Source organism: Tachypleus tridentatus, chromosome 7 (genome assembly GCF_004210375.1).
Source record: "Tachypleus tridentatus isolate NWPU-2018 chromosome 7, ASM421037v1, whole genome shotgun sequence".
NCBI classification, from domain to species: domain Eukaryota; kingdom Metazoa; phylum Arthropoda; class Merostomata; order Xiphosura; family Limulidae; genus Tachypleus; species Tachypleus tridentatus.
Window position 1 is genome coordinate 146,329,477 of NC_134831.1, and position 13,473 is coordinate 146,342,949.

The 13,473-nt window shown below is 30.7% G+C and overlaps 1 protein-coding gene across 4 annotated transcripts in view; it reads right to left on the bottom strand.

The window, feature by feature from the left end:
- Positions 1–13,121, bottom strand: part of Mvd (mevalonate diphosphate decarboxylase) — a 39,568-nt gene extending 26,447 nt beyond the window's left edge. Inside the window, exons 1-5 of one of the 4 annotated variants that reach the window (XM_076514599.1) lie at positions 12,789–13,086; positions 6,635–6,791; positions 5,518–5,588; positions 2,649–2,716; positions 726–772 (exon numbers count right to left, since the gene is read on the bottom strand). In XM_076514599.1, coding sequence (XP_076370714.1) covers positions 726–772; positions 2,649–2,665 — 64 coding nt within the window. In that variant the 5' untranslated portion in view covers positions 2,666–2,716; positions 5,518–5,588; positions 6,635–6,791; positions 12,789–13,086. Of the gene's footprint in view, positions 1–725; positions 773–2,648; positions 2,717–5,517; positions 5,589–6,634; positions 6,792–12,788 lie in introns of all 4 variants that reach the window. The other 3 variants (XM_076514597.1, XM_076514596.1, XM_076514598.1) reach the window with 3 other exon arrangements.
- Positions 13,122–13,473: the final 352 nt, after the last annotated feature.

Genomic DNA, 13,473 nt, shown 5'->3' on the forward strand with positions numbered 1-13,473 from the left:
AACACATTTTACATACACTCAACTAACTGTTTCAGCAATATTTTAACAAAAGTGTATAATCTTTAAAATAAAGGCGTACAAATGTTATAGCATAAGAAAACTAAACTGGCCCCCCATATAGAAAGTTACACTTTGTGGCTACTATTAATTTTTTAAACTCATCAAATTGTGTACATATTTGGTTCTCTCTTAAAATACAGTTTTCCCACATTTCTGAAAAGTAAAGGTTTGTGGTTTTATATGCTAATTGTAATTTTCATTGAAATTATTAAATAGTTTTTAGTAAATGTAGTGAAATTATTGATTGTTTCTCCTGCTTATAACAGCAAACGACTAGTGAAGGTTAGTGCAAATACAGATTAGTGCAGACTTGTGTAAGATATCATAAGATTAAAATTATACATTGCAATTTTGTAGCTAGAATGTGTAATTATTTAAATCATGAATCATTTAAGGTAACAAAATATATCTGCACTAATAGCATAGACATATTATAATTCACATAAAATACAAAATTATTATGAAATATATTTACCAATATGCAATTCACATCACCTGGCAAGTAATTTTAAACTGTAAAGCAATCTTTTTCCACTGATTTATGAGGCTTTACAGCTTCATTATGAATACAGTTTTAACTGCAGTATAGATATGCTACATAACATGTGCTGAACTTACAACTGTCCTGTACATACAGTAATAAAATTAAGATATTTTAAACTTACTCTCTCTTAAGCAATTCTGAATTCGTGGGTTATCCATGCTTTGTTCTCTGTCACAAAAGACCAACATAAATTCATATTAATATCATCAAAATATAAATCAACAAATAATATAAAATAATAATAAAGATTAAAAAGTAAAAATTCTTTACAAAACAAATTTTCCACGTGCAAATAAAATACATTTAATGACAGAAGGTTGCAACAAAAAACACTGTACAAAGATAGTATATTGTTTATTATTTTAATTACACAAAAAATAAATCAACCAAAGATTTTTTCTACCAATAGCTCTAATTCAACAGGAAAGTTATAAAACCTGAGGTCCAGAATACCACACATAACTTGGCAATCCATGCAAAGTCAGTGCATATACTTTGTTCAAATTCACAAAAATTTCTAATGAAGATTTGTTTTGAGATTTTATCTCTGATTCCATAAAAAAAATCACATTGCAAAACTATAGTTACCAAACCATATGCCGTCTTAGGAATTCATCTTATTTCAGATGACTTCATACTACCCTAAGAATTTTTTTTTTTTTGAGAAAGCAAAATCTGAGCTGATTCAGAATACAAGATTAAATAAAATGGAATGTAAGGAATTAAACAGACAAACGAAACTTAATCTGAAAAGTCAACAAAATGCACATGGATTTCATTAAATGGAGCTTGTTAAATCCATTTTTCTAAACAACTTATGCATTAAATTACATGACAGTCCATGACTTTATTGGTTACAGGAACCCTACCAAGTTCTCCTATGTATTGAACGTAGAAATTTAGTAATTTCACCCAACTGTTTTGGTAATTTCTTTACACGGAATGAAATAAGTAGCAAACAAATATATAAAATTACTCAGTATGTTGTAGTATATACTCTCACTTGTAGTAAAATCATATAAAGACAAGTTTTTAATACAAGAGTTAATAAATAAGCTTGGAGGATACATTAAAATCCATATTTAAATAAGAAATTTACTTAGAAGTAACAAGTAATTCCTACCAACAAACTTTTGAAAAATTAGTCATACTGCACTTCAGTAAAGTGTCTAACAGTTACAGTGCACTGAAGAGTGTGTTAGTACTCTCTACATGGGAATAGCACAGATGCCCTAACTAGAGCAATACAAGTCATCTAGCATAATTGCTCTGTCTTCAAGGTAGATATGTTTTTCAACTAACCAGAGCATCCTAAAGTCAAAATACATTAAAGAGCAAAAACATTTTTTTTTGGTCTTCATAATCTTTCTTCAATAGGCCTAACGCCTACCTAGATCTAGTAATAACTTTTTATCATCATTTGATAGAACAAAGCAGTTTTCTTGATCCTTGACTACCTATTTTGTTATTATCTATGCAAAATTGATAAAGCTTTAGAATACACTTCATATCTAGTAATCTCATGATACAAAGCAAACAAGTATAAGGAAAAATATTTATCACTAAATGGAAAAAAGCTATGCATGGCTGGGTACTGAATTTGAAAAAAAAACGGGAACCAAACAAGGGAGGGATGGAAGTGTACATGATCACTTGATCAGCTAGTGATCGCAGATTAAACTGTCTTGACTTTACATGGAGAATAAAATCCCTACAATACTGGTTTTCACACTGTTGAAACAAACAGAACCAATTGTAAAATGTTAGTCTATGGTACACTTGTCTTTAAAGTTGCATTCTAAACATTCTAAAGTTTATGAAATGATAGGTATAATGATTAAAGCTGAGATTCTATTCAAACTAAGTGATAAGTCCACTTCCACACTTATACTGTTAGGTTCCTTCTTTTTTCATGATTACTAGCCAGCCCTACATATCTTTCTAATTTAGCAATGATTTGTTTTCTCTGTTTGTCACAGGTTTCAACATACTTTTCTAAATTCTGTACCAAGGATCAAAGTAGTGGTAATGCACATGTACTCACTTTCCATTGAGCCACATTTTGTCCTGACTAAAGGACTTGCTGATGGCCACTGTTGTTTCTGCACACAACTGGAAAACAAGTTAAAATATAAAACTTTTTTGTATACACACACACACAAACTTTAATTTCCCATATGAAATAAATTCAGTTTAATAATTTGAATTTTAGACAAGTTACATCATTTAAAGTAGAAAATATGTGGAATAAAAAAGCTTTAACTCAAATACATTTACATGATGCATATGTAACTTTAATATCAATACATTTCAACATAAAGACTAGCATGAACAATGTATTTTTACAATAATTTATAAAATAAGCCAGTAAACCTCAAAACCATTATTCATACAACTCTTAAAACTCATGCCACTTTCCATATCCCAATTTGATTACATTCCATTACTAAGGGATAACAAGAAGCCATTTGGTTATTTGAGGCTATCCTATTTTTAATAACCATACTACAAATGGAAACCTTGTTTTCTATAACCATTCTTGACAATTAAAGTGTTACAACTTTGGTCACACCAGAGAGTAAAACTCTTCAATTTACCATTCACCAACCACTCTATTAAAAATGAAACACTGCCTCATCTGTAGTCATGTCCGAGTTCTACATGTCTAACTTGTGTTGTCAAATCTTAATACCTGCAGTGTTTTACAAAAATGTTTTGTGGATTTATATGAGTTTAAAACCTCTAATAATATTTAAAAAAAACAAATTATATTCCCTCCAACAAAATCAAGAAAATTCAACAGTTATTATAACCCATTCAAACCTGACATCAATCGGGTTGATCTTTCCTGAACCATATCCATCAACTCAACATTTTTTACACATGGGGAATCAAAACTGAATGGGAATAAAAGATTCTAACACATCTCTCATGCAAGCCATATGTCCTTTATCCACCAACAGAAGAGCACTACTATAACATAGTCCATGTAACTCTCTCCATGCACTGCTACTAAACCATCCCTTCAAAGTTTTGAAGAAGACAAAAGCATTGTAAGATTGTGTGAAGGAGGGTAGGAAATGTGAGTAAAGGGAAGTATACCAATCAGAAATGCATTTTCAGTACAGGAAAATTATAATATCCACTACAACACTCACAAGATTAATTAGAATATAACAATGAAGAGGAGGAGGAACCAGTGCAAAAAAAGTACAGGCATATGCCAAAAGCATCTGAAGGATACTTCTGTAGGTAAAACAAATCAGATGATTGCAGGAGGGGTACCACACCACTTCTGAACCAGGTATATCCTTGCCATGACCAGCTAGAAACAAACATGGTGAAAAAGAAAGGGAGCTTATCCAAGTGGGAGAGAATAAATCAGGAAAATGATCCCAATTTGATACATACATAAACTTAATCCCACAAAAGTAAAGTGAGTAACAAAGGATGTGTCCTTTGGTGTAAGATGGCTAGGGTGAAGCAGACCGTACTTGGCAAGTTAATTACACACAAAACCTTCTTGCTGAGTAACAACATCCTTGTGAGGGCAAGATAAGGATTGTACTAGCTTTACCTCTAGCCCTAAAATCAGAAATGGAAGTAAAATACTAATCCAAGAGCATGACATAGAATAATCATTGAGCAAGAGATCTAAGAATTTTATATCCATTATCCAAGGAAAGTGCATTGCATACAATCAATTTATATTAGAAAGCCTGCTTTATTTTCTGCTTTGTAACCTGTACATGTTTTGTAGGCCATAGTTAAACTTGTCTCCTGAAAAAAACTAATTTAATCTTTGGGTAGTGAGTTTGGGAAATAGTTTGTTGAAGGAAGTGATATGGACTTTTAAGTTCGAGTTTTTCTGAAGCATGTTAAGTTGAATTTATATGTAGAAATATATACTTAATATACAAGCTCTTATTTGAAACCTTAAGGATCTCATTAGCATCAAGCTTGTCACTTGCTTCAAGTTACAGCATTTTACAGTTAGACGACACATGAACATGAAAATTAAGCTAGCTAGAAGTCAATGTTATATTATTACTGCTAAAATGAAATACATGTGTTAACAGAAGTGCATAACCTCATATATTTTCTGTTGCAAACAAAAGTCAAGAGATTTTCAAAACATCCAATTTTTTAGCAATATCTATCAGCACATACTGCTCAACAGTATGTCACAGCCAGACAATTATGAGTCCCGAGATGTAGACTCATGCTTGAAAAATAATTTTCACTGCCTACTGCAACTTGATACTGTACATGTATGAAATAAACTACAACTTATGGGATGTAATCTTGTGATGCATCTTTTTTTCTATAGAAAAAAATATGAGATTAAGAAACTAAACCATGCAAAGTGGCATATTGTAGTTTGTTTTTTTAAAGTGAACCTCTTCCAAGCATGTCAAAAGTAACTTAAAGTTTGATCTCTTACAGTATAAAATACACAATCTAACTACTACTAAAAATAAATGAAAAAATATAAATTTCGTAAATAAAACAGTAGCTGTAAACTTCTGATGCAAATGCTTTTGTAAATATAAAAATGAGAAAATTGAAAACATACTGTATTCTTGAAACATAATTTCTTCTTCAATGAAATTTGTATATTGCTGGACAATTTACAAAACTTCAAAACTACTGAAGAAAAATCAAACCAGGAATATTTTCCTCTATTTTTCTTACTATATACTAGCAATGTTATTCAAAGAAAATTTGAATAATCTCATACCACTTGTTGTTGAGTGTTAATACTTGTATTCTGACTATAATGCAAGCTGAAACAACAAAAACAAGTTTACCTGCCTTTATTACAAGTTTTATACTCAGGTGGTATTACATTAAGACTATTAGATTAAGTAGCTAAACAATCATTTTAAAAAGTGCACACATTTCACACTTACCTCATTCTTGGACAATGTGACACTGACAGAGTCATGTAATGGAAGTATTAATTCTTCATTTCTTTTGCCCCCTGGAAAATAAGCAAAAACTGTGCATCATCTAAACAAATTAATTTTTCATATATAAATATAAATTATGAACAGGTATACTAATTGCATGTTTTTACATGTACATGAATCTGAGATATTGCAGAATGACATGGTCAGTAAATTAGATAAATTTGAAAATGGTCTATCATGATCATAAATGAAACAATGCACTAGGGTATCATAACCTGGACCATACATTTAAAATAAATGGAAATTCTTTTAACTGTATAACTGAAATAAAGGACTTTGGCATAGTGGTGGATAAGTCACTGAAGTAGGAAAGCTAATACAACAGAATAGCTTGTATGTATATAGTCACAAGAAAACAGGTAATTTTCTCTATACACATCAGTAGGTAGACACATTTGAAATACTGTATTAAGCTTTTGTCTCCTTATCATAGAAAGGATATTGACTTATTGAAAAAGGTTCTGTACCTGATGATGCTTTTCTAAAAGCCATGGTCATTAACAAATGAGGTTTTGTAAAACTTACAATTATCTTTGTTTTTGAGGAGATGGGTTAAGATCCATTTAACTTAGCTTCTCTAGATTACAGTTTTATTTTTCTATTAGCACGGAATGAATACTCATTAACAGTAATATGGCCAGTACTTTACAAAAGTAAGAAAGAAATCAACTATTTTTTTGAAAAATAAAAAAAGCAAGTTCAAATTTTCACTTTTCTTAAGAGTTGGTGTGCAAGGACAGCCTTCTTGTCCATATTTTATAATAAATATATATAAACAGAGAAACTACACAAAAAAACATTTCACTCAGCAAGGTTCTTTCCTAACTCCCAAAAGGAACCAACTAAATTACTCAGAAAACAAGTTAAATATAGTCCATCATGCCCATGTCTATACATGTGAAACAAAATAAATTTTAAAATGAACTAAACACATCATATCATTACCTTAAGATATATATATCACATGAGAAATGTTAAAGATTCTTTGCAGTCATTTAAGAAAGTTTAAAACTTCGTTAAATAGTCAGCATGGTTTCATGAGGGGAATATATCTTACCTTACTAATCTTTGACATTCTTTGAAGTTACTATTTACATACATATGGATTTGGTATATTTGGGTTTTCAGAAAGCATTTGACAAGATGCACATAAAAGGCTTATTATAAAATCCGTCTTTAGGTGTGGAGAATAGCTCTGCTCATTGGATAGGAAACTGGTTAGATGGAAGAAAACAGAGTTGTTATAAATGGAGTTCAATACAAGACAGATTTATGTCACAAGTAGGGTACCTCAAAACTCGGTGTTAGGATCTTTGCTCTTTTTGACTTGCATTAATAACAGATGACGAAATAGTCAATAAGCCACTTAAATTTTCCAATGATATTGAAGTTTTGGGTGTCACTGGCTATAGGGAAAATACTAATGCTTTTCAAAAGTGGTAAAGTATGTGGTCATTAGGACAAATAGATGGAAGATGGCTTTTAATTGTAATAATGCAAGGTACAGTACACAGGATGTCAGAATGTGAATTATGAGTATAATCTTAATGGGAATAACTTTAACAGTGTTAAGAAAGAAAAATATCTTAGTGGTCTGATTGATCAGTCTCTTAAACTATCCAAGCAATATGTTAGTACTTGCAATAGGGCAAGTAGGATCTTAGGTTGTATCTATAAGAAATACTAAATAAATTTAAGAAATTATAATCTCACTAGTTAGGCCACACTAGTAATACAATGTCCAATCTTGAGCTACTTACCTTGAAAAAGACACTGAACTCTTGGAAATGGTTCAGAGGATGGTTATTACTAGGATAGAAAGGTTGTCATAAAAGAATAAGTTAAGATCTTTGAAACTGTTCTCTCTTGAAAAAAAAAAAAGAAAGATTAAAGGTGATCTGACTGTAATATTTAAGATTGTTAAGGGGATTGATAGTGTTGTTACATTATGTATTTTCATATTTAACAGGGAGAACTGCAAGATTACAAAACATATATATTTTGGCAGGGAAGGAGTCATTTTCAGCTAAGATAGTTTTATTTTTCTCAGAGTTATTGGTCTACTGAATGGCTTACTTTCAGATGTTACAGATGCAGTTAACTTGAGGAAGTTTAAGAAAAGCTTAATAAATATTTGAATGATAAGGGTGTACTTTGAGCATTTTATTTTTGTTTGAGAGTTTAGTACAGTGAATTGTATTGCCTGAATGTTTGTTACCCTAATTATATGTATCTATATTATTACATTATATAAGAGTTCTGTTTTACTAAATCAATACCAAGGATGTGAGATTATATCAAAGTAGTTTAACAATAATTACTTTGGATGATAAATTGATAGAATTTTTTTTGCTTGAAGAGGTATTTATATTTGACCATTATTATTATGCATTCCTTTTTTCAAATGTAGAATAAATTTGTGTAGCAAAAACAGTTCTCACAGGAAAGACTGAAACAAAGATGAAAATTTCTTCTAAGGTGGGCACAATGATTAATAGTGGAATAATCCATAAAAACATTTCTTAGTGTTTTGAAGTAGATAAAATTAGAGATGAGTATTCACAACTTTCTAGTATATATTGTTTGAACAACTTAAATTTAATAGCTAAGGAGCAGGGTCAAGTAATGTAACACTGGTTACATTTTATAGCACAAGTAACCAATATATCATGTTGAAGTTACACTGTTGTTTAGTCCAAATGAGATAAACAGCAAAAACTGTGTCTAGTTAATCAATGACCACTAGGCCATACTCTTACATTCACACCATGGGTACCATCTAATCATGCCATATATGAGTTCAGTTGGTATGCATCTAAACCTAAATAATTTTGAGCTATGGCAAAGCTACTAATGCTATCTGCTCATTAGAGAGAAGGTAATTGGCTGGCAGTACTGTATGATAACAACTCCTCCTTTTACGTATCACATGCCTCATAACTTTTAGTTAGCAAATCCCACACATGTACCTTATAAGAGGTGAATGTCTCTTCACTACGGAGGAGCACCAAGAATAAAGTAATGTACTATAACATCCACAAACAATTACAACATTTACAACTGTCCAGTTATCAATAACTTTCCTAACATCAATTAATTATTTAAAATTAACAGTTAAAGCTTCCACTACTTCTTTATTAAGCCTTATCAAATTTTTGAGATAATTTTCATTAGATTTAACAGTTTTACTCACTGCAGTCATTATCCATCCCACAACGTGTAGTATTACAACTGAAATTTATACTCTGAATCTGATCTAACAAGCCCTGAATAATACCCCATTACCTGTACATGTAAGTTTTACATAGAGGTATTCCTTCATATATATTTTTGTTTGTTAGTGGAAATAAGTAAGTAAAAAGCTTCCTGTTTTCTGGTGTTTAGAAGGATGTGTTCCCCACTGAAGTTTGTGCACACTTTGTTTATTTATGCAAAAACAACTTTATATACACTGTACAGTACACTCACAATACGTGTACACAATAGACCAAAGTTTTTACTCTGTTAGAGGACTGTGATAAAATCCTTCAACTTCTGCAGGATTTTTAACAGCTATAACAGTGAAACATTCTGTAGAACAAGTTCCTTAATTTGAAGTTTTTTTAACACTTTAATAGCACAAAAAACAGTAAATCTCAGTCTTCTATTACCCCTTTTGATTAATGCAACACATAATGCAATAGTTTTAAAGTATGGAAAATAAATGCATGACATGAGGCCATTCAACAAAACAAAGCAACACAGACTTCACAAGCAGCAAAAATTACAGAACTAAATCCGTTCTGTAAATTAATGCATGCACAGGGTTTTCATAATAACATGTATTACATAATATTCAAGGACGGAAAAGGGACTTGTTGACACACCAAAACTGTTCCATCTACCAGAATAAATTTTAAAAGAAAGGTAAAATAAAATAGACCTAAAAGTTACCTTATCACTTAAAATGTTCTGCATTCACCACATCTGAAATTAACTCATTCCAAAAATCAACCACCCTGTTAGAACAATAAAACTGTCCAAGCTGAAGATAACTCTCACCTTGGCAAAATTTATATTTATGTCCCTTTGTTCTAACCATTTCACAAGTTAACCACAAATTAAAAAAATCATGTATTGACATTACTGATTTCAGAGGCAGTAGGTGATACTACTAAACTAGGCAGAAAATTCTACTGACGTAAGATGTAGCTTAGGCTAAAGGAACAAATCATTGTATGACATATATTCTTTTTTTTTTTTTGCTCACTCAAAAGCATTACAAATGATTTTAAAATGATTTCAAAACAGCCACTTTCTTAAGGCAGAGATTCAAAACATGTAGTTAAAGAGAAGCAATTACAGATTTAATAATAATGAAAAGAAAGCTCTGTTGAAAGAGGCCTTATATAAAACCAAGTACTGTACATAAGTTGTAATTAGTGAAGCAGATAAGTACTTTACCCAATACCAAATGAAACCCTTGCACTTAGCAGAGGTTCGAACACAGAACAAATTAAACCCCTTCTGCCTTATTTGACAAAACATTTCACAGACTTTTAACTTGAATGATTAAGCAACTTTATCAAAACACAAGCAAAACCTACAATGACTCTAATGCTATAATTGGTTGTGGTAAATTTTGTAGAGATGCTTAAAAACACAAAATCTAAACCCTTACTGATGAGATCTATGAGTAACACACAGTACCAACCTTTAAGTCAAGGCAGGAGGTACTGCCACACCCTCAACAACCATAGTTCCTTCTTCCATATATCCCACTCATGAGAATCCATTTCACAAATTAATCACTTGACTGAATAAATTACTTTATAAAAGAATAAGCTAAACTTAAAGTTACTGTTACAATTACATCTAGAAAACATTATTCACCCCTTTTCATAATTCTGAACAACTGTATTTATCCATTCTTTATCATATTATACACAACTTATTTTTCTTGTTTTTAAATAATACCAGTACTCTTCATAACAAAAAGCTCTTTTCATATAAACTTATTACAAAACTTTAACTTTAAAACAAACACGAAAGATAAACTATAAGTTGTTTAAACAATTTATCAAGTCTGTAAGAGAAAATTTACTGTATTTCCTGGCACCAAAGGTGTATCTCCACTTTGATTGAGTACATTTTGAAAAAAAAAATAAATATAAGAATAAGGTTGCAGTACTTCCACCAATTTTACAAAGATGTTTTGTGGATTGTTTAGTGACTTACAGTATATAAATCTGCTTGCCCTCTTCTCATTTTTTGCAAGCTATATGCTTATCATATCTACCTTTGAAAGTGTGTACCTCATATAGAATATCTGTATTATCAGTCACAGCATTATTCTAAGTCTGAGGAGTTAAAAACAATGCTGGTATTACAGCATCATATGTATGGCAACCTGTTCTTGTTTATTTATTTGTTATTTAATACTAAGTAACTTATACATTTCATTCTGGGTCTATAGATGGGCTTAGATTACTGTCTAGTATCAAAATACTTCCTGTAGGCTTAGTTTTAGGCCAATGAGCAACGCAAGTTATTCTGGGGAATAAATAGCATCTTCGACACTGGGAAATACAGTAAATGTTTAAACATCATGTGCAATAACTCAGAAGTTTAACATCTTAAAACTTAATGGTTAATATTTTACACCTCAAAGATTATTTTTACTGAAGTATCACATATTTGCCACACTGAAGCATATTTATAATTGTATACAAAATGAAAACAGACATTATTTTTGGTAATGACTTTGTACAACTTCATTAATCAGGGTAAAGTTACTACATGTAACTTCAATTCTTAGATTATTAATTCACCATGATCTATATTTATCCCACTGACTTAACTGATGTTTGTTTGTACTAAAGTAAAGACACATTAGGCTGTCTAACATGTTCATAGCTGGGAATCTAACCCCAGATTTTAGCCTTGTAATTCTGTGACAATGTCATATAACTGCTACAAATTCCTAAATTTCTTTACATCACTATTATTACATAATAGCAAAAAGTATTAAGACAGAAACTGTAAGAGTGCAGTAACTTAACTGACTGATCTTTACATACATCTTAATAAAATGTTTAGAGACAACAAAAGACCTGTTGGTTCATCTCAGCTGTCACTTCCTCTTAACTGTTATAAAGGTTAAAAAAAAAAAAATTAAAGCCAGCATTCATTCATATAGTTATCAAGCTTTTCCTTACTTAAATTTACTGCTTTCACAACATCCATTCTGAAAGTCAACCACCTAGTTTGTCAAATAAAACTTAGTTGAAGATGACTCCTACCTTGCCAAAATTTATATCCATGTTTCCTTAGTCTGATTATTCTCACTGTTAAGTGTGAAAAAGTCAATGCATAAACATTATCAATTCCCTTTACAATTTCAAACATTTCAATAAATCTTCTCTAACACTTCTTTTTTCCAGAAGAAGAGATTTTTAAAGATCTTAATCTTTCCTCACATGACAATCCCTCCATCCCAGGTACCACTTTTGAAACCTTTACAAAAATTTAATGTCCTTCCTAAATTAAAGGAACCCAAGATGGAAAACAATACTACAAGTGTAACTTAACCAGTGACCCATATAATGAAATTATAACATCTTTGGACTTGTATTCAATGTTTCTGTAGATACAACCTACCACAAGCAACAGCACACTGCTTGAACGGTTTAAGGCACTGATCAACCAAACACCACGATTTCTTTCGTTCATAACACCATTAATATTATTCCCAACCAAATTATAGTTATAATTAAAATTATGGCAAACCACATACATTATCTTCCATTTATTATAATTAAAATCCATCTGTCGTTTATATGCCTAACTCACTAAATGATCTAAATCGTTTTGTATAGCAGCAATATCCTCTTCACAGCCAGCAACACCCAAGACCTTAATATAATCATCAAACTTATATAATTTATTGACCTTTCCTGGTACTTACACTAGTTATAGTCACTGACAGTAATAAAAACAAAATACTTCAAACGTTTAAGCTTAAATTTAATAAAATTTATTATTTAGAAATAGAGCTGACGAATAAAATTAAGTTGCTAAAAACGAATTTTTACCTTATTTTTAATGTTAGTACTAAACTGCGGCTAGCTCCTGAGAGAGAATAAAAAAGAACAAAAAGACCTTTTCCATTGTATGATATAAAAAGCTACGAATGATCTGAATATCACTATCTTATTAATAAGCCCACTTACAGTATTTCACCACAGCAATATTTACAGGTGCTTTCGCAGTTATCATCTTCATTTCATTTTCACCTTTTTCTGCCATCGGGCAAATAACACCTACTTAGATATTTTTTTTAAAGTAACTAATTTCTTGTTTTATTTACAGTTTAAATAAAAACCACCAATTTATGTTACTATCACTCTATTCTTAAACCTTTACAGAAATTCAATCGTAATGTTATTAGCATTACTATTTCACACAATGTTAAAACGCTTAAAATAATCTTAACATTAGCCCCTCCTCAAAGCCACATACATCCGGTATCCAAAATTAATACCTGGCATTATATGTATCCAATATACATTAAACGAAAAATTACTCTCACACACACGCATGCACTGCTAACTCTTAAAAGAATTAAAAAATAATCGGAGTTTGTTTTTATTATCACAACCTATATTAGTATTAACTTTATTTAAAAAATTATAAAACAGTCATGAATGAAATAACACCTTTGAACAAAAAAGGTAATAAATGATGATCGCATAAATCGCTTATGAAAGTTCAAGCCTAGATTATGAATGTTTACGATCAATTTGTTTTATGATCAACAAACGCATAAAGGGGTAAAAACAGTTGCATTTCAATGAGTAATTGGGAAAAAGCATATTCGTGCGTTACAACCCATGAGGACAGCTGTAAAAATTGCAC